The 25,162-nt window shown below is 37.2% G+C and overlaps 1 protein-coding gene across 4 annotated transcripts in view; it reads right to left on the bottom strand.

Moving 5' to 3' along the window:
- The window catches only part of CAP2 (cyclase associated actin cytoskeleton regulatory protein 2), a 35,902-nt gene extending 12,980 nt beyond the window's left edge, over nucleotides 1-22,922 (bottom strand). Inside the window, exons 1-7 of one of the 4 annotated variants that reach the window (XM_039348969.1) lie at nucleotides 22,360-22,922; nucleotides 16,011-16,120; nucleotides 13,121-13,221; nucleotides 8,283-8,360; nucleotides 2,500-2,643; nucleotides 1,822-1,907; nucleotides 1,549-1,654 (exon numbers count right to left, since the gene is read on the bottom strand). In XM_039348969.1, coding sequence (XP_039204903.1) covers nucleotides 1,549-1,654; nucleotides 1,822-1,907; nucleotides 2,500-2,643; nucleotides 8,283-8,360; nucleotides 13,121-13,221; nucleotides 16,011-16,119 — 624 coding nt within the window. In that variant the 5' untranslated portion in view covers nucleotide 16,120; nucleotides 22,360-22,922. Of the gene's footprint in view, nucleotides 1-1,548; nucleotides 1,655-1,821; nucleotides 1,908-2,499; nucleotides 2,644-8,282; nucleotides 8,361-13,120; nucleotides 13,222-16,010; nucleotides 16,121-21,785; nucleotides 22,141-22,359 lie in introns of those variants that run through there. The other 3 variants (XM_039348962.1, XM_039348989.1, XM_039348978.1) reach the window with 3 other exon arrangements.
- Nucleotides 22,923-25,162: the final 2,240 nt, after the last annotated feature.

Below are 25,162 nucleotides of genomic sequence, written 5' to 3'. Positions count from 1 at the left end.
CCAATAAATATTTTGGCACAAGTATTGTCATATATTAGTTGGCACAATGTATTGTCATACATTGCCTAACCATTTGAAATAATGGACAATAACAAAAGAGAACAGCTGTCCCCCAAGGAGGCAGCTGACATAAACCTAGGAGACAGATATTGTAAACATTTGTGCTAAATAGTTTTTTTAAGCTGTTTATAAAGATATATTGTTAAAACATCTGCTCAGATTTAATCTAATGAATTGCTAGCTTTAAGGCAAGGTCAAGTCTTCAGAACCTGTAACATGTCTGGAGAATTACGATTTTAGAGAAGCCGTAAGCGGAACTCTGTGCATTAAAATACATAGAAAAGGCGAATTAAGTAATTTTAAAAACCAAATTAGGTAAAATTTCAAAAGAATGCATGAACCAATTGAAAAAAGTATCAATCAATATTGTTGGGTTGGTTGGGACATATGTATCTTTGTGGTCACTAAATGTTTAAAATGTAGATTCAAGTGTACAGATAGTCTTTGGGCTACAACCAGTCATTCAGCAACTGCTCAAAGTTACAACAGTGCTGAACTAGGACACTTACAATGGTTCCTCTGAGTTCTGGTCACTGCAGCCTGCCCACAGTCACATGATTGTGATCAAGGTGTTTGGTACCCAGCTCACAATTATGACATTAGAGTGAGCCACAGTCACATGACTGCAATTTCTAATGATCCCTGCTGGAGAGCAAAGTCAATAAGGAAGCTTGCAGGAAGTCAGATGTGATCAGAATACAGAATTGGAAGGGACCTTGTAAGTCATTTAGTTCAACTCCCTGCTTAAGCAGGGACCCTATTCCATTTCTGACAAGTGGCTGTTCAGCCTCTTCTTGAAAGCCTCCAGTGAGGGAGCACCCACAACTTCTGAAGGCAAGCTGTTCCATTGGTTGATTGTTCTCACGGTCAGAAAATTTCTCCTTATTTCTACGTTGAATCTCCCCTTGATCAGTTTCCACCCTTGTTCCTTGTCTGGCCTTTGGGTGCTTTGGAAAATAGGTTGTCATCCGCCTCTCTGTGACAGCCCTTCAAATAGTAGAAAACTGCTATCATATCACCCCTGGTCCTTCTTTTCAGTTCTTGCAACTGTTCTTCATATGTTTTAGCCTGTTCTTTGTTTAACAATGGCAAGCAGGACTGACGTAACTGCCTTCGCTAAGTGATGTGGTCACATGAAGTTGCAGGTTATAACGGCAACTTAAGTAACAGGATTCCTGGTCCCACTGCCATCATAACCTGAGGACTACCTGTATATAATTTTCCTAATTTTCTTGAGAACAATCAATTATGGAATCAAAGATGCTAAGAGATGGAATATTTAAAACCTTCTCCTAACTCTTTTATTTCATAAAGTTCTTTGTCCTGGAAATATACCATTGCTGGGAACCAAAATGACATTTTTTTTCCTCTTAGTTCAAGAATAATTTTCACCCCCCTCCAATACTTATTTGGGAACACTACTATACAATATGTTACAATAACATATTCTCTTTTTTCATAGTGGAAGGTAAGAAATAAAACACTCACAGTTTTACTCCAGATGAGCCCGGTAGTATGGTATTCTTTTATATATGCTTGAAGTTCTGTCCAAATATTCAGGAATGATTTCACCCAATCAACGTGACGCAAATCACTGTAACATAATAAAAGCTATCTGTTCATGTTCTTTAGGATCCCTTCTGACCTTCAAGTCAAGGAGAGAATTGCCACTGACGGTAATTTGTAATCACCTCAGATATACCAGCCAAGTAAAGTAGTTAAATTGTGTGATGAAGGTGGTGTTGGGGAGTATTAACTTACCTATGCTTGTAGTTTTTTAACACCCTATTAGTATAAAATGTAGCAGCATCATTCATCTCCTTTACATAAGGTCCTGGCTTAGCAGACTAAAAGAGAACACAGGAGCATTGTATAAAACCACAGGAATCATTTTTGAGAAAGAAAAAGTAAATGTAATCATGGGGCAACAACCTCCTTCCTATTTTAAGCAATCGTTATTTCAAAGCAACATAGATAAGTAAGGTTTGTAGAAGTCTATTCTGCTGACCTTGTTCTCTAAGAAAATTAAGGCCATTTCATGATACCTGGTGACTATTCAGGACTATGCTTGCAGTTTCCTTGGCAGCTATATGGAAGCAATATGAAATATTTGCCACTGCCTTGTTTAGGAATGCTTTCATGGCTTCACAGTTTAGACTACAGCCCTGGTGATCTCCCAGCTGTGTAGTAAACAGATCCAACCCTGCTTAGCTAAATGTTTCCACCCCTCAACCCCACATGTTGAGGGATGAAGCCACATTCAACAAAGTGGGCTGCTGTGACTGAGGATGGGGAGGAAACCTTTAAAAGTGAGGTGGTGATATGATAGTACCACCTGCAAGCAATGAGGTCCGAAACAAGAATCAAACCAGTCCAAGGTTGCATGATAGATAAGGGTGAGAAAATTGGTTTTGTCCACTTCTAAAATTCAGAACTTACTATTGTTATCCATCCAAGAGCTGGAATACTTTCACTGACAGCAGACAGATGATTAAACATATTGCTTCCACGATTTCTCTCTCTGAACATCTGAATTTCCTGAATTTTTCCCGATATTGGTTTTAGAAGAATGGCAACTTCACTCTGCAGTAGCAATAAAATGAAGAAATCACGCATGCATTCACAAACCAGTTTTCTTGTCATTATTGAAACTGAGATCTTCTCAAAATTTGTTTCTTACAGGAAGAATTGTCTTGTGAGGTAAAATGTGTTTCAGTCGTTATATATCTGGAAGCCTTCCTGCTCATTTTACCAAGAGGATTCATAAATATTTCTTTTCTAACATTCTGCCCTGATAGCAGAATGATAGGGGTAGGCAACCTTGGCTCTGTTATGACTCGTGGACTTCAACTCCCAGAATTCCTGAGCCAGCCATGTTGAGGTCCACGAGTCATAAAAGAGCCAAGGTTGCCTGGTATTAAGAGTAGTCCAGAAGACATCAAAGACCCAGAAAACCCAATGTTGAGCATTAGTATTATGGCTTGTAAAAATTTATCCTTTTTAGGAAAATAATTATGCATATTTAATAAGGAAAGACAGTCATTTTAAGTAATATTAAATGTCTATGATTCAAAAATTATCTCATTGCCAAAGCTATAAAAAATTATCTAGACCCGTACAGGAAATTGCAAAAAACTCTAGAGTAAAAAAATAACCTAGCTGTAATATGTTTAATAGGAATTATCATAAATTACATAGATAGATCTCACATTTCTGGATCGTTAATTCTGTATCTATCTATCTTGATACAATTTTCAGAGCCTTATTTTAAGCACATTACACAAACACTTTTTCCCCCTTGTCTCATATTTTATGTACAATGAAACCATTTTCTCAATCTTTTGCAAAGTAGTTTTTCTAATGCGCATGGTTCTCATGGCAGTGAAAGGTGGAACTATGAAATTTTATTAGCATTCTTCAATTTTTGTGCAGAGCAGATTCACTCAGGTTTAAAAGCTTATCCCTGGGTGAAGATCCTCAACCAACTTCAGCAGAATTAATATTTTCTTCTTTGTTTCTAGTGCTGGAGAGGTCCTTTTGAATAGGAATGTTTGGCAATATATTGACAGCTGTTTTGATCCCATAGTATAGTTGGTATGAAGAACTGTGGTAGCGCAGTGGTTAGAATGCAGTATTGCAGGCTAGTTCTGCCAACTTCCAGCAGTTCAATTCTTACGCAAGGTTGACTCAGCCTTCCATCCTTCCGAGGTTGGTAAAATGAGGATCCAGATTGTTGGGGGCAATACGCTGACTCTGCAAACTGTTTAGAGGGCTGTAAAAGCACTGTGAAGTGGTATATAAGTCTAAATGCTATTACTATTGCTATTACTATGGAACTAAACATGCGCTACTAGAACAACAGTACAACCCAATAATAAATGCATAAGGGAAGATAGAAAAGGAGTTGGCTAGGAAAATACAGGCAGTTTTGGGAAGTCTTGATATGTTTCTAGACCATTGGTGCAAATTAACTTTTTTATTTTGTGTTTTCAGGTCAGTTTTGACTCCTGGTGACTGCCTGGATTAATCTCTGCAGTTATTTTCTTGGCAAGATTTCAGAAGAAGTTTGCCATTGCCTCTTTCCTGTGGCTGCAAGAGAGTAACTGGCTCAAGATCACCCAGTTGACTTTGTGCCTATGATGGAAATAGAATTCACTGTCTCCTGGTTTCTAGCCCGATGCCTTAAACACTACACCAAATTGGCTCTCAATAACAAATGGACTATACTGCCATAAATCACATAATAGGGCTATTTTTCCTGCATGGTGATTTCTTTAATGGAAATGATCAATTGCATAACAGAAAATCGCATAAACAGAAATCACATAAAGTGAGGGAAACTATTTTAGTAGGAATTCTTTATACATAATTACTTTAGTTTTAGTTTATTCTCCTTCCAAAATGTTTTTAAATAACTTTACACTTCTTGTTTACTTAAAGCATAATTTACATTTGGTTTTAACATTGAAGCATTTGAAATAAATTCCAAATAAGTAAAAAAAGTTTAAATCGCAGCTTTCTGAAGAGTAATTTTGCAGGCAGTAGCTACTAGCCAGCTAGTATATGTAAACTGTAGTATCAGATGACGGTTTTCTCATGTGACCATTTCCACTTCACATACAAATATAGAACATGACCATAAAAAGGAACAAAGCATTCACTCTGCTAAGTAATTTATTGTACTTGTTATAGGATTGACATGCCAGCTGGAATTATCTTCTTAGCTCTTGCTATTTTTGCATATACAGGGAAACGACGGGCTTCAAGACGGAATAAAATGTAAGCACTGCTAGCAAAAACATATCTCAGAAAAATCACAATGAACAAACATTTCTTTGTGACTTGCTGGACATGGATGCTACATTTGAACTAAAGAATCCTACATGCTTCAGAATACTAATGGCTTTGTTTTCTGTTATTACTTTAGGATAAATTGTGCAAATCCCCCCTTCTATAACATTGCTTCTGAATATTTGCAAAGCTGTGGAGACATGATCACCAAGCTTATTCATCCACCGCTTCACAAACTGTCTGGAAAGCTCAGTGGCACAATTGCTTGCTTTTTCAGGAGTTGCTGTCATCTTAATATGCTTTTCTCTGCTCTGGGAATTCCGATGAAAATTAATGCTTGTTCTACCTGTCTGGATTTTGCTTAAATTTGTGACTTCATCTTAAAGTACAAACAGAAACAGATGCTGTCACATTAACAAAGTATTTTCTGTTATGTTCATATCAACTTTTCTTTATACTATAATCCGCTATTTCTAAATCTACAACACATATTTTTTGCTTTTGACAAGATGAAACTATCATACCACTTGCAGTAAAAAATGCTACTGAAACAGCTGAACGTTCGTTACAGAATATTTATTTTGCATGACAGCTGTGTTTTACATATACATATACAGCTGTGTTAATTTTACACTATGATATATATTTCAGCTGATCATAATAACAGCAAAAATTGTTTTGCTTTTACTTAGGAGGATTCACCATATCCTATATATTATTCAATGTGGCTAGAGGTTCTAAATCAGTGGTTCTCAACCTTTCTAATGCCGCGACTCCATACAGTTCCCCATGTTGTGGTGACCCCCAACCACTTATACATCACCCGGTGCCAGGGGCGTGGCCAAAGAAAAGGGGGGAAAAATGGCAGACAGCCTTGTTTGGCGACCCCCGTGAAATGGTCATTCGACCCCAAATGGGGTCCCGACCCACAGGTTGAGAACCACTGTTCTAAATGAATAATAGGTAACCTGGGGACCACAAGGAATTGTAGGAGATCCAAAATTCTTGAGGATACCAAATTGTTTGATAATGTGCCATCCAGCTGGTGTCAATTCTTACTATGTAGATAATTTGAACCTGGTTATTTGTGCCGTGAGCGAAAACTCAAGGTTGATTGTTCAATGAGTCATTTCTTTGTTTTCTTGGTTGACTAAGTTATTCCCAGGAGTCTTTTCCAACACAGAGGTTAAAAAATGTCTTCCTAACCTGCTTTTTCAAAGTCCAATTTACGCTCCCATAGGGTGTCACATAGAATGCCATTACTTGCATTATTCTGATCTTTGTAGGTACACACACATCACAACACCTGAATATATTCCTAGGGCCTTCATAACTGCTCTACTAAGTGCTAGTCTATGGCTGATTGTTGTATCTGCTGTTATTAGTTTTGTCTTCTTTATATATAATTTTAGCCCATTTTTTTCAGTGCGCTTTTTATTTTTATTACCAGAGCTTGCAGATGCTTTGTACTGTCAGCTATCACACTAGCAACAGCAATAGCACTTAGACTTATATACTGCTTCACAGTACAGATCCTCATTTTACCAACCTCAGAAGGATGGAAGGCTGAGACAACCTTGAACCAGTGAGAATCGAACTGCCAAACTGCTGGCAGATAGCAGAATTAGTCTGCAATACTGCATTCTAACCACTGCGCCACAACGGTGTCATCAGCATAGCTCAGGTTATTCAATTTTCTTCCTCCAATTTTAAAACCACCCTCATCTTTTTTTTAATTCATCTTTTCTTAATATACAATATATTCAGCATATAAACTGAATAAATAAGGGGAAAGTATACAGCCTTCTCACACTCAGTGGCCAACTTGAAGCCACTCTGTTCTGCCTTGGTCTCTCCATACTGTAGCTTTCTGAGTTTTATATATAGGTGTTGCATAGAAGAATGAGAGGTTCTAGTATTCTTATTTTTCTAGATAGATTCCCTAGCTTAATATGACTGTATAATTGAAGGCGTTTCTATAATCAATGAAGCAGTGATTTCTTTTGGGCATTCTTTAGCTTTCTAAATTATCCAGCATGTATCAGTGATAATGTCTTGCGTTTTTTTGAATTTTTCTAAAGCTAGCTTGAACATCTGGCATCTCTTTTCTCGTGCAAGATTCTAATCTGTGTTGGATAATCCTAAGCATTATTTTGCCAGCATGTGAAATTAAGAATAGTGTAGCGTAGTTTGGAAGCTTGTACATGCTGTCAAATCTCCTTTTTGATACTGGAATGTAGATAGGCCTCTTCCAATCTGGTTTTCTCCAGATTTGCTGGTGTAGCTTAATTACAAACTTTAATTATTCTGTTTCTGTTGTTTGCCATTTTCTGTGAAGGTGTTCTATTAATTCTTATAGCCTTCTGACTTGGTAAGGACTAGAGTGCTAATGTCACTTCATTTTGTAATGCTATAGATAATAATGTTAAGTATAGAGTATTTTCTACAGTATCTTGGATGTTGCATCTCTACTGTACAGTATTTCATTATACCAATTCCACTTTTTAGCAGTACTATAATCAATTTAATTTCTATGCACTAGTCTATTGAGGTCCATGTGTAGAGGTGTTGTTTTGATGATTTGAGGTCAGTGTTATCTATGAATAAATCACTGTACTGGCAGAAATTTAAAAAGTTGCTCTCCTACTTCATTTTGGTTTCCTAAATCTTACAACCCAACTCCATTTTCCTCCTTAAAATTTCCAGTTTCCAATCACAAACAGCACATCTTGCTTGCATGTTGTGTCAATTTCAAATTGAACTTGATCATAAAACCCATCAACTTCCTCTTCTGCATTAGTGGTTGGAGCATAAGTGGACAGTCATGATATTAAAGGGATGTCCATAAAGTCTAATGGATTATGGTCACCGATTGCACTCTAGCCAATCATTGTTCTTGCTATAAACTTTTTAATTATAAAAGCAACTAATTCTTGTTTTGTTTTTCATATATGTATGTGTCATAAACAGTCTTATTTTCTGACTGAATGATCCAATTCTTCCCAATTCACTGATGCCTAAGATGTCAGTTTTATATGCAATTAAGTTGTCATTTAATGAAAGTTTCTTACTTCACAACTTTATCAGAACTATTAACTAGAGAATTAAAACAAATTTTGAGATATTTCCAGATATTTAACCAAGACTGGGAAAAATAACTTTATTTATAGGACTCCTACATCCACCGGCAGAAATTCATCTGCCATTCTTTAGGGTATGGTCTTTTATTCTGGGCATACATCCAACGAAACCACTGCGTTACAAGAGCCAATCATTTTTATTTTTTTAAATAAGTTTAGGCACCCAGACTTTTTTTTAAATAAAATGAACCAAAAGTCTGATTTTGTTTTGCTTTACAACATGCCAATTTTCCATTTTTAGAAACCAGCCAACAAAACTTTAACATTTCAGGGGACCACAACATTTCTTACCTCTTGGGGCTCTTGATAACGTGAGGTCAACCAAAGAAATGCCCTCTGAGCTTGGAAAGCTGCATGAACCATTTCTGCCTATGGAAAAAGGATAAGCAAGGGAATAAGCTATGAATTAAAAGTATTAAAAACAAACACTTTTAATTGGACTTTCTCTACCTGAGACTGTTATGATCCCTTAAATAAAGCTATCCAAATCTCTTTGATCTGCAAATCCTATTTAGCTAAACCCATGTACTCTAACCAAGCTACAGTGTGGTTTCTAGTAACCGCTAGCAGAACAGTGCACTTCGTAAATAGAAGTAAAGGTAACATTTTAATCTGAATCAAGTCCGTCCATTTTGTACACATTCCTGCAGAAACCATTTTTTGCTTTCATCTATTTCTGCTTTCTTGTGGTGCAATTTGTGGGTAAGAATAATACAGGTAAACCTCGACTTATGACCACAACTGAGCCCAAATTTTCTGTTGTTAAGTGAGACATTTGTTAAGTGAGTTTTGCCCCATTTAACGACCGTTCTTGCCACAATTGTTTAGTGAATCACTGCAATTAATAAGTTAATAACACAAGCGTTAAGTGAATCTGGCTTTCCCATTGATTTTGCTTGTCAGAAGGTGCAAAATGACTTTGGGACACTGCAACACTCATAAATATGAACCAGTTACCAGGCAACTGAATTTTGTTCGTGTGACCCCGGGGATGCTGCAATGATTGTAAATGTGAACAATGGTCTTAAGTCACATTTTTCGGTGCTGTTGTAACTTTGAACAGTCACTAAACAAACTGTTGTAAGTTGAGGACTACCTATATATATAAGAACAATTTTTAATGTTTTATTTGCAACGATGTCAATATATAGAGAGACATCGCTAGGTAAAACCAACAGATGTGGGGGTTTTTTTCAATCTCATTTAAGAGAGTCAATAAAATTTAAGTTAAAATGTGAAATTTTAATTTAAGAGAAAAGAAGAAGGGAAAATTATTGTTTATAATTTCACAAATTATAAATTGTATGTAGAGGATAGAGAAATGTATGTTCTGTTTCACAATACTAAATCTTAGATTTTCCAATAAATTATATACAGGGCAACAAAAGGAAACCATTTTACCCATCCTATGTAATTTATTTGTAATTTGTTTTCCTGTATTATCTTCTTGTACGTCATCATCACTTCAACCTTCCTATCATTCAAAATCAATTCAAACTGTTGACAAGCACATTAAAAGGAGTTATAGAAACTCTTCATTCCAAAATAAACATGAACAATTGTATCACAATAGCATTGTGGAAAAAAGCTCAAAGTGTAAATTGTTTCAATGAACCTCTGTATAAATGGCTCTGTGATGGCTTTAGAAAAACACTGGGCAACTCTATGTCAAAGGAGACTGAACCGGCATATATCCCGATTCACTGAATGAAGGGTAATCAACTGAAACGAAACCCAGACAAGACAAAATTGTTCTTGGTTAGAACGACAGCATACTGATCATGCCTGTTCATCCAAATCTAGACTGACTTGCATTTCTCTAAAGAATCAGAGGGATGGGATAAAGCAAAACAAAAAGAAATCATCACCTCAAGACATGTTGTTACCTGAGAGAAAATGCAATATGATGCCCGCACGTGTATACACCTGCTCAGCCTCCTTGTTTTCTGAGCAGAACAGGTGGCTGAATTCTTCATTACTCAACAGTGACAGGACAGCCTTCTCCATTGCAGCTTCATGGCTTGGGGATATGAGACATGACTAGCTTCATATATAATTTGCTTCATATATCATGCTAAACTCTAACACAGTTTGTTGGTTTGGGCTCAGCCTATTCTATCTAACCCTTGCTAAACAATCCATGATAACATGAGGTGTGAGTCCTGTGTCGGCACCATACAGAGCCCTGCAGCTCTCTCCTTTTCAGAATCTGCTACCTAGAATAGCCTCTCATTGTCTCTAATAATAATGTCAGACCTGTCATTCAGTAGTCCTCAACTTATAACCACAACTGAGCCCAAAATTTATGTTGCTAAGTGAGAAATTTGTTAAGTGAGTTTTGCCCCATTTTATGAATTTCCTTGCCACATTTGTTAAGTGAACCCCTGCAGTTGTTAAGTTAGTAACCCGGCTATTAAGTGAACCTGGCTTCCCCTCTGACTTTGCTTGTTAGAAGGTTGCAAAAGAGGATCACACGATCCCAGGACACCGCAACCATCATACATATGAATCAGTTGTCAAGCATCCGAATGTAAATCACATGACCATGGGGATGCTGCAATAGTCATAAGTGTGAAAAATGGTCATAAATCCCTTTTTTTCAGTGCCGTTGTAAGTCACCAACTGACTAACAAATGAACTGTTGTAAGTCGAGCACTACCTGTACTACAACAGCCAACCTTTCCTTTGTTTTTACACGTGAGCACGTCCAACAGAGAAAGTGTCGCTTGTTCCACTCGCACTTATTATTGCAACGTTCCCTTGACAACTGTGGCTATCATTCCTCCTTTAGCCAAACCTGATACTGATCTATCAGATCATCAGTTCAAGACGTGGTTCAGAATGAAGCCCTGACCTTTCAGGAGCTACTGTAGACATTGAGCTAATGGCTACAAGTTACTCACCTAAGCCAGCTATAACAAATTATGCTTTCACTTTGTAGCCTTTATTATAAAACTAACTCCCAAAATTATTAACTGAATTGCGGTCTTTCAGAACGATTACCTTCTAATCAAGTAATTCAGAATAATATTTTTGCTATCAGCAAATATGATTAAAAACAATCACCCATTTGGATTTTTTTTCCTTTCAAATATATAAGGTGAGGTACAAATTTATGCAGACCATGGCTGCTTTTTGCATGGCACATAAAACCTTTAAGAAGACTGAATAAGTAGGGAAACGATCAAAATTCAAATTTATTTATTACAGCTTTGAGGTCAGATAGAAACAAGATATTTAAATAAAAGAAGTATTATATCCTTCTGGCTTTGTTTGACAAGGAAATGAAGAAACAAACTTTTGGTAACCCAACAGCTGCAATAGGTTTTCCATGCATAATGAAAACTGTACTATGCTTCAAAAACAGACACGGGCAAAACCTCAAGTAACCTTGATTTTTGAGGGAGCCTTGGAAATTTTTAAAAGATGAGATGGTTGGCACCCATTTCACCTCTTAAAGAAAATTCCAAATATCCCCATAGCCAAATTTTGGGCAACTACCCTTGTTGAGAGATCTATGGCTGAAATAAACTTGCTGGCATGTGCTATATGCAACCATAGGCTGTAATTTTTCATATCTGTGCTAAGCCAGAGCTCAAAGATTCCACAATGGCTGAATTCAATTAGTTAAATCAAAATTTAAAAAACCTGTTATTCAAGGTGGGGGGAGTCATTTAAGAATAAAAAAACTTGCTCCCCCAACCTAACGAGTATTTTACATGTAGGTTGAAAATGAGCATATGCCTATGAGTATATGTCTGTGGATTGCCACTAGCCCTGTCAATTCCTTTGGCCCCCAAAGAGTTCCATATGAACTAGTATGATTTTTTATTCCAAAAAGTTGGTTTTCCTTTCAGCATAGGGTTCAGTAAATTAAAGGTGTTTTAATTAAAACACTTTATGTCTTGCTCTCCTATGCTTGAAGTTTACAAATCAACTCTTAACATTTATTATTTCTAGACAGAATTTTAAAAACTACATATAAACAACCATAATATATTGTATCAATTAAATATCAATATCACTTAAATTCCAAGTTCAACTGAAAACACAATATAATTAAATAGATCACATGGGGTAAATTAAATTCACAAGATTGGACATAGATATTTATGTCCATGTTAATGTGATCTTACATATGTTTAACTTTAAAAGTTCCATTTAATTCTCTGGGTTTCTCCTCCAGTAATTACGCATAAGATTATGTTTAAAAATACTCTAAACATATTCCAAGAAATAATATACTGTTTCCTGTGTATCTGGCAGTTTTCTGGACAACAGGTGTTTTCTGAAACCAAATACAACTTGCTTTTCAACTCCTGATATGAAAGAAGAAGCAGCTGTACATGTAATGCATGGGACATGTGGCCTATAAAATATGTAGAAGAAAAGCATTCCTTCTTTGACCTGCTAAGGCAAAGCACAGGTGCTGGATCAAGTCCACTGAGATCCACCATGGTCTCTTTTTCGCAGTGCAGCCTAAGTCAGAAAACTTTTAAGAAAATGTATTGCAGAGGTAAAGAAAGGTAATGATATAAATACACTATGCAGGACAATTCCTAATGTCATTGCACTAATATATGATATCTTGTCTAGTTATGTTACAAAATCAGACTTGATTCTACCAGATCTTGGTAATAATTTTGCTATGATTAGGAGTTGACATTGATTTTAGGAAATGTTTTCAATTAGCAAATTTAATATAATTGAAAGAAGAGCCAGGCAGATGATCTACATCTGAATATTGAGAATAAACATAAGTTTAGCTAAACCGAACTTAAGTCTGAGAATATTGTAAGTGGTCTTCGCATTTATATTCCTTCAAAAACATTTATAATTGAATAACATTCTCGGGCCAGCTATTGTTTGGTATCTACATTAAGTATATTATAGTTGTCTGTTGGGAAAGGTGGATTTGACTTCTATACATTTAACTCAGTTTTTGGCTAGAATAAGGAAGTTCTAGATTCAACTCCTTTCTGAACTTGCTTTGAAAGCTATTTCTTCACCCTTTGAAATTTCAGCAAGTACTGGACCTTTAGTAGTCTAGAGGGAGTCAATGGAAGACCCATCTTTTTGTGAAAATTAAACCTTCATAATTAGAAACTAAAACAGAAATAAATACTTACATGAGTCTTTATATCACCACCAAGGATCTTGCTATTCTTTATAAACTCAACTACACTCTCATTCATGAGTCTGTCGAAAGCTTCAACATATGGTGCTAGTTCTGTGGAAGAAAGCTGAACTGAAAGAACTGGCTAAAATGTTATATTCATTTCACAATCTAAAATGAAAACCCCATATAACCAGGAAAGCATCTTGTAAACTCAGTTGCTGCAGAAGCAAACATAGCAAATTTACTGAATATCTAGATTTAAATTATTCTTACATTTTGGCCCTGGCCTGTGCCATCTTTTTCCACACAGAGTAATAATAAAATTTTGTATGGAATTTTGTAAAATGTAAACATTTACTTTACTTGTTCTGAAATAGATTTAAGAAGAGCTACTTCCAATCTTTAAATCCTAAAACAAGGTTCCTTTTCTGGAACCCATATATTTAATCCCTATCTATTTTTTAAATAATAAAGTAATTAAAGCAAAGTAATAAAACATGTTAGGTCTAGTTGACTAACATACATCTATTTTCTATACCTTTATAATGTAACATATTTCAATATATCTATGTACTGATACATTGGCATTTGATAAAGTAAATGTATAAAATGTTAAGAGAGAAGTGTCCATATTCTAATAATCACCATGTCTAGAGGTGGAATTCAAGTAAATTGTTCTAGAAATCCTTCTGTCTTTGGAATGAGAAACAAGCAACTCCAGTTCTACTGTCAACCCCTTGTACATGCTACATATATGCAGTTTTTTTTAAAGAAATGCAGGTCTTCTGGACAATTAATAAGTGATTGGCTCTTTAAAAGGACTGGCAATTGAAGGAGGAGCCAACTGTATGGGTTATAACATTCAAAGTCATGGAGAGAGTATATAGTACCAAGTCTGGCAGCTAACACCATGAATTCTTTGGAATTTGGTGAACTGATCATTCTGGCTGGCCACAGAAGAAGCATCTGAGCTGGGTAACATGTCTTGAGTCATAGCTGATGTCCTGTCCAACATCAGAGGCAATGACCTAAATGCACTGCTATCTTGAAGCAAAGAACCAAAGGAAGATTTCCTTCAAGTGTACTCCATAAGCCTCAAGCTATGAAGGTTCCCATCCCAGAGATGAAGAGAAAGCAAAGCTGGGACATTATGGAGACCCAGAAGCAAGTGTCAGGAATATGAACTATTGCTTCTTAAAGTCTCCTATTGTCAGGCTAGACCTTTGACCATTAGGAAGAAATGGAATTGGAAGGACTGCGCTGATTCCTAATGCAAGCAAAACATGGACCTTTCGGGCTGCTCTGAATCAGTCATGGGAGAAAAGAGGAGGCCCTGCAGATTATCACTAGCAGTGAGATTCCCTTTCTAAATTTTTCAGGGTCTCTTCCTCCATTGTTCTTCTAACTACTGAAAGCCCCAGTGTGGAAATAATACGATAGAAAATTTCTGGAGGATTTGGATAACAGCTTGAAACTATACATTTTTTAAAAAAATATATTTTTTTAATTATTATTTTTTTTAAAAAAAATGCGATTGCCAGTTCTTGATAAAGAGAATTGGCCATTTCAGCAGCAGGGAATCTCAGTTAAGAGTTGCAGTAGGTGGAGGAAATTCTCCACACACAGTCCTGCTTCCTTAGCCTTAGCAGAAAATGATGTGACAAATTGGCCTTGTGTATGTAAGCTATAAGGCCTTGAAGCAGAAGCCTCTATTTTTAGCAAAAACAAAGTCCAAGAAAGTATCCACAATGAAAAATCAAATACACATTAAGTGACAAAAAACAACAACAACAATACCTGAACACTCAGCACTCCCCCAACACATGATTGGTGGTTGGTTTTCATGCCTATAGACCAGGGCTCTTCAAACCTGGCCCTTTTATGACTTGTGGACTTCAACTCCCAGAATTCCTCAGTCAGGCACGTTAGCTGAGGAATTCTGGGAGTTGAAGTCCACAAATCATAAAAGTTTGAAGACCCCTGGTATAGACTGAGGACACTAGATTAAAGGGGAAGGGATGGCAAGTCACCCAGCAACTGATACCTTGAAGTTATCCCACACTGAACTGAGTGTGGACAACAGTAATTGGTTCTGAGTCTAAGGCAAGGCAGAGGTAATCAGCAGGTACAGCACTTTCTCCACTGATATTCTTTTCTGCTAACTCAGAGATTGGAGGAAAGCACCTTACTGCTGACATTATGAAAAGTTTTATTTTGAATGTCTATGATCTGCAAATTGAGACACCAAAGCATGTATAATTGTTATAAAGTATTACAGTACTGTAAAGCTAAAAGAGCTGATTGTATTGTACTGTAATCTATCACTTGCAGGTTCACTGGATCAGTAGTTTGTTAACTGTGTTTTTTTTCTAAGTTATCAGACAACTACGTGCTTCTTGAGATGGACTATAGAAATACAATGGAAAAGACCCCAATGGGAAAAAAGTATCAAAAAAACAAAAACAAAAAAAACCCCAACCCAAAATAAAAATAACCCTTAAACTACTTTTAGTGACCCAAGCACATTTTTAATCCAATGTCAAAATTTGGTAAAGTGGAAAATAGGTATTTTCATTTTTGCAACACAGAACATTTCTGCTAATTTTTGTTTTACTGGACAGTAAATTATTTGTAGCAATCAAAACAGTAATGTTGAAATATGGAGAAAAATTTAAAACATCAATAATGTGGATAATAGATGAATTACACATCTTTTCTGCAGAACATAAAACTTTGATTAAAATGAAAGATTAATATTCCATATAGGTAATTTAAAAATATGATGGAACTGATTGATTATCTTTTAGCTTTCTTTCAGAACAAATGTTACCACCACAGGACATTTAGGTGTTCACTTTTCAACCAAATAAAAAATAGTTTCTGAAACAATAAAATCATACCTCCATTGATTCCATTGATAGTTCCAGCAGCTCTATGTGATTCTGATAACAATGATTCAAGCCTAATTACAGCTTTTTCCAACCTTTCTATCAAAGCCACCTCTGCCATTCTGAAAAAAAGGAGATACACATATAATACTAGCTGTTGTATGAGAAGTGTAGATTTTAGAGAACCATGAAATTATATTTTTACATACACACACACACTCTTTTATTATTTTTACAGATAACTCAAGGTGGTGAACACATTAAACAGACCTTCCTCCTATTTTCCCTACAAAAACAACCCTGTGAGGGAAATTGAGAGAGTGAGGGGCTCAAGGTTACCTGGCCTGCTTTCATGGCTAAGGTAAGGCTTGAACTCACAGTCTCTTGCTTTCTAGTCTGGTGCCTTAACCACTAGACCAGGGGTAGGCAACCTTGGTGCTTTATGACTCGTGGACTTCAACTCCCAGAATTCCTGAGCCAGCATGGGAGTTAAAGTCCACAAGTCATAAAAGAACCAAAGTTGCCTACTCCTGCACTAGACCAAACTCAGTTAATTTTCTGGTTGTGAATACCTCTTCCAAACTCAGGGCTATCTGCAGTGTCAATCACTCGCTTCAAAATGCCATGCATGAAGAGGCAATCAAAACTCAGTCTTTTTTAAAAGAGCATTCATGCATTGTACACATGTAAAAAGGGGTGGGGCTAAATCACCCAGCCATGCCCACTATTCTGAAACCAATGACCGTCACCACAGACAGCCCTGCACGTGGAAATGAATAAATGTTGCCAAATTGCATCTTTTTTCTTTTTAAATTAACACTTCACGTCAAGTTAACATCTTAGAAGTAGAACATATGGAGAAAATATCCAGCCTTGGCTAAACTCCACAACTTAAGCTTTCACCTCGATTAAACTGTTTTTAAAATCACATTAAATGTGTTAACCACCTCATGAATGCAAGAAGGTCTGTGTGATCTCCCAACAATTTAGCTAATAACTACTGTAAATAAGGTAATTATCGCTATCCGTAATTTCTGCATATCCTTTTCTTGTGACTTCACTTTTTTTTTCAATTTGTTTTCAATGGAAATTAGAAAGAAGTGTCCCCAAATATGCTCTGACAGCTGGAAACATCTCAAGAATGTAAAATGTGTTAGATGTTATTTACATTATAGGTAGATCCTGACTTGACAGCAGGAATTGAGACTAGAATTATGGTAATGAATTGTTGCAGTTGTAAGTCGAGGTAAGTAATCACCATTCCTTACAATGGTTATTAAATGAACGCAGCAGTTGTTATGCAAATCCATTTTCCCCAATAAGCATTTTTAACCTTCTCTTATAATTCCATCAAATGCTAGAAACCCAAGGATATTTTTAAAATAATGCCTAAAGCCCATGAGACCTTTTTCAAGTCCACAAGACATCTGCAAATTCAACTAAGCAAGTTTTTCCCCCGAGACTGATTTAATCATCAACAGTATCAAGAAACAAATAGGGGTGGGCTTGTAATATATCTCACAGTTTTGGTGGGACAGGAGTTTCTTCCTGTTAAAAAGCCTTAAGATTAAAATCTGGACATTCCTGCTTTAGAATACCAATGTTGGATACACATATTCATATGAGGAAGGAAGGAAGAAGGAAAGAAGGTTTTTTTCACATATGGATGTAATAACTTTTGATGCCATAACAACCAGAGTATTTTGGAAAAAAATGGCTGATTTAAAGTTACCAAGGCAACAGTTTTTCTAATTATCCATATAACATTTAGTGCTACTTTTTTGAATCACCATACACAGATGCTTATTTTTTTATTTGTTTTATTTTCTCTTTGCAGCCAATAAAATGCAACATTTTAAGTATCTTCTCTATCAATAGTTATGTAAAGTACAGAGGATCTCTTTGGCCATGCACTGATCAAATATTCTGAAGTGCTTACAATCCAATTAATTAATGCCACAAATCCAATTACTGGAAGGAAGCAAATACTGTTAATATCCAGTAACAGCATATATTTCAGTATATCATTCATTCATTCATGAAATTTGTATGCCACCTGACTTGACAACTCTGGAAAGTCTATATATAGTTAATAGAATTTAATGAGTCAAAGAAGAATGAATGAATGAATGGCAAGTCCATAATGTCTTCTGTTCCATTCAGAATTCAAATAAACATAAAAACGTATGTGCAAGACTATTTTGAAAGTTAATAGAAAAACTTTTTACCAGTACTTATTCCAACTCATAATTAACTCATAATTATTTAAAATCATGAAAAGAAAAAAAAGCCAGGATAAACATTGTTTAAAAATATGCATTGTTCACATTTCTGTGTTACTTCAACCAGGCAAATTTCCTGATGAAAAATACAAGTATATTTAAAACATTTAAAGATAATTAGCATCAAAGGAACAGCAAATAATTCTGCAATTCATAGTATAACCCTTTTCATCCTGCATACAAGCAGACTAAAATATTTTACTTAAATGCTACCCACTTCACACTTTCTTAATATTTTCAGGAAATCTGGTTTGGCTATAGCTTGCTTGGCTTGAAGTAAATAATGATGAAAATCAGAACAATGTTTCAGTCTTACTTCTATGAACAGAATAATGTATTAGTATATATAGAAATCTAGTTATGTAAGCCACTTGCCAATGGCCAGAATTTTAAATTAAAAAAAGAAAAACCATTTTCTATGTTTCACAGTATACCACAGGTACTTAGCAAACCATGGTAATTGAGAACAGGAACAATATTACTAACCAAGGTGGTGATAAAGTGTGATGTCACATGACTGCACAAACTTATGATAGCAGTTCTGGCCCTTCCAGTCAACAGCGAAATCCTGCATGGGTCATGAAGCATGTCACACGATTGCCATTTGTGACGTCCTACTAGCTTTTTCATTGTCTATGGATATGAGAAGCCGGCTGTGATGTTCATAAATAGCGATCCTCTGACTGCAGGACACTGTAACCATTTTAATTGTATGTTGGTTGCATGTTGGTTGTGGCCATTGGAGTGGTGCTGTGGTTGACCACATGATCACTCCAATGGCCACAATTTCAAGGATCAGGTATAATTCAGCATTGTCATAACTTTGAATGGTCACCAAAGATAACATAATAAGACAAGACAAGACAGGACAAGGTAAGATAAGGTAAGATAGGATAAGGTAAGGCAAGACAAGGCAAGATAGGATAAGATAGGATAGGACAGGACAGGATAAGATAAAATAACCTTTATTGACATTTTTTACTGTGAGCACACTGGCCCACATTAAAAATGAAATTCTGTGGCCTGCTCTCAAAAGAAGGTATATATCTATCCATACACATATATAACACACATATACTCATGCTATACACATACATACACACACATACACAGAGATATATCTCTATGCCCATACATATAAATATTAATCACTGTCCATTCTGAACACATAGCGAAAAGAGGAAACTTGAGAGTTCACTAGGTTGATGCTATATGGAACAAAACTGTGACTGAATCTGGATGTTCTGCTTTGGATACCACGAAGCCTCCTCCCAGAAAGTAACAAGGAAAATAGGTTGTGAAGAGGATGTGTAGTGTCCCAGATAATCCTGAAGACCTTGCTCAAGCATCGCTTATATGCTATGTCCTGGATAGAAGGAATAACCAATAATCTTTTCTGCCATCCTCACCACTCTCTGCACCATCTTTCTGTCTGATACAATGATGCTTCCAAACCAGATAGTAATGCAATAAGATAGGATGCTCTGGATCAACCCTCTATAGAAAGTGGTAAGGACAGGTGAAGGAAGATGTACTTTTCTCATGCGATACAGAAAATGCAGGCGCTGCTGTGCCCACTTCACCTGTGTCTCACTGTTGAGCGACCAAGCTGAATGAATGAACATTAACCAAGCACTATCTGTACCCAGCTTTCATGTAGTTTCATTCTCTTTTCCAAACTTTTATGATTTCAGTTAGGATTCTGAACTTAGTATCCATCAAATGGGAAATCATGTCATGGTGGCATATCCAGTCTGTACAAATATAGATGCTCAGTAGGTGTCAGCAAAGAGTTACATATTTCAGTATCTATTTCCTGCCATCTAGTGGTCACTTAGTCCAGAAATGGCAACTCTAGAGTCATGGGGAACAATGACTCATTCCTTATATTGTTACTGTGCTGAATAAAAACAGAAAACAGTCCAGTGAAGGAGAAATTAAAATGATTCGAATGATCTCACAACTTAACCTTCTACCATTTTGAACTAGCACATCCCTTCTACTACCAATTATGAACAAATGTTTACACAACATTTTCAATCCCTAGGAATCATCCCAGTTTTTAGTTGTCCTTATTAAAATAATTTCATTTATTCACAAAATAAACTTTCATTCTCCACCTGGCTTTTTAGATTCTAGTGCTTGTGTTAGATGCCCAATTATTCATAATGCTTATTTTATTAGATTTCTTTTTTTATTTAAAAAAGCTTGTTTTATTCCTATTCCAGAATAGATGACCTGAAATGGGTTTGAAAGAAGTGACTGAAACACAAAATGCAATGATGACCATGGCTCATTTTTCAGTAAACATAGGAACATGTTAGTCTTAATGTAATGAGAATTTTTTTTTGTTTTCTAGTCCCCTGAATTTTTATGGCCTATTTTATTTGTTGATGTTTATTCTAAAAATATTAAAAACAACAGGATACTTAATAAGTTTAAATAAAAACAATGGCAAGTTTATTGGCAAAGACTATGTTAATATGTATATGTAATATATGAAATATTAAAAGAAACAATCCCTGTAGTCTCCAAAACATGGGTGCTTTTTGGCTTTGATTTTCATATACAGAGAATTAGGTTTTTAATAAAACCATGCAGATTATGTTACTAGCTAGGTAATGAAATATCTGCAAGCAAACCACCAAGTTCAGAGATCATTAAGGACTCCATGCAGATAATCATTAAGGACTCCATGCAGATAATTTCATTGAAAAATAATCTATTTTTATTACTAATAAGAGAGATGAAGCAGTGCTTGAGGCAAGTGCAACTCCTGGTGACCTCACATATATGAATATGCACTTTTCTTAATAATGGCACCACATTTGGGAATGAAATAATTCTATTTAATTCTAACACACTATTAAATTTATTGAAGCACAAAATGGTAATGTTTTATTATATTAGCTCTTAAATGCAGTATACAGTCCAGTTGCAAACTAGTTTATCCTTATTTGGAAATAATTGTCATTGCAAGTTGCAAGCCTAGATTTACATAACATATTTGTATACTCATAGGACAAAAAGATCTGCTTTTTCATTCTGGAATGAGCTACTTTCTAAATGTTTAACTGGAATGAGCTACTTTCTAAAGGTTTAACACTAACCCACATCAAGCTAAATTACATGGAAGCATTACTTCTCATTTTTATGACTCTGAATCCCAAGGGCTTTTTTTATATATACCGTACATGCACCCTTTTGGAATGATTCATAGCATACCAAAAGTCTTAGGTTGTTCTTAAGAGAGATATTACAGAAGCAGGAATAGCAGGTGATGGTCATACAATATATATATATAGTGACACAGGTGTAGCTCAGGCTGCCTCATCTGGAAACACGCATTTTAAAAAAATTGTTAATGAAAGCCCTAATAGTAACAAAACGATTAGGCCTCTTTTTTTTTCCTGATGACTCAGACACATGGTTACTTTCCTAATTAGGGAGGGCTTCTCGCAAATGCCAATTCAAAGGAGATGAAATCCCACTAGGTGAAAAGTACCTTCCCTGCAGGTAGAAGCTGCGAGTTCAGCATGTCACACTCCACCGCATTCGGGCCATGGCGGAGCCGGCACCCAATCCCCCCCCCAAAAATCCCATTCCGGAAAGGGGACCTCCGCCCACACACCTCCAGCCTTAGGACAAAACGTTAGCAGACCTGCCCGCTCTTGGCGCAGGCCACTGCCTCAAATGGGCGGGGGCAGGCAGGCAATGCAGCAGATAGAGCGACCCAGATTGCTTTTTCTTAGACCGCAGAAGCCAGACGCGCTCGCTACACAGCCGCGTCGGTCCTGGCCAAGCGGAGCGCGATCTCCAGCATCTCATGCAGAGGCGCGCGCGCACACACAAACACACACACAAACACAGAGCCCCGCTCGCCTCGCCGTGAAAGGGCCCTCTGCACAGTTGTCACCCGTTGCAAAGTCCCCCCCCCCCTTATATCTGCTGCCTGGCCAAAATGCATCTTTCCACCCCACCCCACTCCTTGCCTTGCCCTGCCCATCACTTTAAGGCCAAAAGGGTTGGGCTGTGTCGCCTGTCCCGCACCTCCCCGCCGCCGCCTGCTCTTGGATTACCTGTTCTGAGGAGCCGCGGCGCGTTTTCTTTCTACACCAGGATAATCCGTAGGCGCTCCCCCTGCCTCCCCCTCCTCAGTATGAAGCGGCGTCGCTCGCAAAAAAGAAGCCCAAAACGTGGGGAAGGGGGGAAGGTTGCAGCCCGCGGCGTTTCCGACAGCGCCAAATAAAGACAAGTCCAACGGGAAAGCGCGAAGAGAGAGAGGGTGGCGGCGGCGGCGGCAAAAAAAAAAGCACAAGGAGGTGGGGTGTGGAAATGCACCGAGCGGGTAGGCGCGTGTGACAGGTTTCCCAGCGGCACCGCTGGCTTTGCTAAGACTTTTACTGGAAGGCGAGGAAGCCCCTTTGGCCAAGGCCTCAGGGAAAGGCCTCGTCAGGAGAGTCTGAACTGGTAAGGCAGAGCAGGTGCTGGGAAAAACATTGTGGTTTCATGAAGACGTTTTCCGCCCCTCCTTCCAATCTCGGCTTCTGCTCTGTGCGGTCCCCATAGGGCCTGCTGGCCGCGTCCTCATTCCCAGGCAGTGCCAGATTAAAAGTGCCACACAGAAGAGGCAGCGTGCAGAAATCTGCTGCCTTGTGCAATTAAGCTGTTATGCCCAGTCTTTCTTTGGGAGACGGCCTTGGAGCAGGCTTTCCAAGTGAAGTTATAAATAAGAATGGGGGGGGGGTTGCAACTCCCGTAGAAATTGGGGGCGCTGTCCATCACATCTGGAAGTGCCAGCATTGGGAAGGCTCTTCAGTGCTATCCGTGACCACAAGATTCCTTGAAACTTGCACAGTGTTTTCCGCCAATCAGTTCCTTTTTCCTGAATCCAGCACTCTTAAGAATGACAGGTCAACATCAACATTTAAAGCAGAGGTTCCCAACTGGGGGTGTGAGATATTTCAGGGGGTGCAGAAACTTGGGTTTTCAAAATTATAGTGTATATGCATAATCCGTTGTTGTTATTTTGAACTTTTGTAAGGGGTGCAAGAATATATCGGAAGCGTCCTAGGGATGCGGAGTATAGAAACAGTTGGGAACCACTGATTTAAAGGGAAGGGTTAAAAATCACATACCGTACTATAATGACAGATTAGAAGCACATATTGACTGGAACTTAGGTACATCAATAGAAAATAATGAATGCTAATGTTTTTTAATGAAAGCACATTTTAAAATAATTTTAGATTAGCAGCATAAAACCTTGGGTAGGCCCGCTAGAAGATACATAATATATATTTATAAATATGTGCAATGGGAGGACTGCCTAAGAGAGACTTAAAAATAGAAAACATTGAATGTTAATTGTGTTCACACAGTGTCACATCTACTTTACTCTTACTTATTTATTTAGGATAATTATATCCTTCACTTGCTTTCTCAGAAGAGATACTTAACAGTAGTTAGTGTTTTTCAATAAATAAAAAAACCATTTCCTTGCTCCAAACACTGTTTATAGCTCAGGTGGAATTTCTCTTCCCTTATAAAAGCGTTTGACAGCTAGGCTGCATCTATAAAAGTAGTTCCCACTGTGGGAGGAAGAGTTACGAAATATATCTAAATCTGGAATACCAGAGCACAAAATGTCTTCGTTCCAGAAATCTGCAAACAACTGTGAAATGACACTAAATGCAGGAGTGTGACAGAGTTTTTATTCTATTCTATTCTGTTAGATTGCTGCAGATGGTGACCATATTGTCACCACTGTACTGGTACTAATTCATCCTAAAGAGGAATGATAGTCTACTAATAGTAACATAGACAGTTAGAACAATTAATCAGGGGAACGACTTGCCTCCAGAAATTGTGGGGGCTTCAAAAATGGATATTTTTAAGAAGAGATTGTACAGCTATTTGAACTGGTATAGGGTTTCCTGCCTGAGCAGGGGTTTGGATTAGAAGATCTCCAAGGTCCCGTCCAACTCTTATTCTGTTAGACTAGGATCCGTACTTTCCCCCCAAATGAAGACAGTAAAGTTAAAAGCCTAAGGAATGTCCCTACTATGATGCAAATACATTCTTACATGCGTGCATGTTCAAAAATGTCTTGTTTGATGATAAGTTAGGAGTCTACATCTTGTGTGGGTATTTCTAGTTGTTTCTTCATGTCTATTTACAAGTAGGTTGACTTGTTATTTCTGCAGCATCACACACTTGCTGAAGTGTGAGCGAAACATATTTCTGCCCTTTCCTCCCCCCCCCCAAAAAAATCTCCAAATCTTTTTTTTTTTTAAGTAAATATCTCCTAATCTTAATGCAATCACTCAACTGAGTTGAAGGGTGAAATTTGAAGCTACCTAAATTGGAAACTGGCCATGAATCTGAGTGAAGCATTAACACTTCACCTTGGTATGGATGACTTAGAGAGCAAAGGTGTGGGGGGGGAACACTGAGAGGGAGGGTTCATGGTGTAAATTTTCTGATCTTAATATATCTATTATGCCAAGATGTTGCTGTGGTTTGGGGAGCTAGTTTGAACCATATTCGAAAGTTCATTTCAATTTCTGTATTATTTTTTTTTAGAATTCAAGATTTTCATGGGTTCCATTATTACCGGTAGTCTAGAACAAAAGTTGGCAAACTCTTTTTGTGAGGGGCCAATCCTGCCCTCTTTATATGCGGTTGGCAGGACTGCAGGCCAAACAGCAAGGCAGGCATTAGATAGCACCAATTCTCCAGCAAGAGGCTGTAGATCAGTGTTTCTCACCCTTGACAATTTTAAGGCATGTGGACTTCAACTCCCAGAATTCCACAGCCAGCATTGCTGGCTGTGGAATTCTGGGAGTTGAAGTCCACATGCCTTAAAATTGTCAAGGGTGA

This window comes from Crotalus tigris, unplaced genomic scaffold (assembly GCF_016545835.1).
Source record: "Crotalus tigris isolate CLP2741 ecotype Arizona unplaced genomic scaffold, ASM1654583v1 scf7180000017564.2150845, whole genome shotgun sequence".
NCBI lineage: Eukaryota > Metazoa > Chordata > Lepidosauria > Squamata > Viperidae > Crotalus > Crotalus tigris.
Note: the sequence above shows the minus strand (reverse complement) of the source record. Positions and strands in the feature narration are given on the sequence as shown.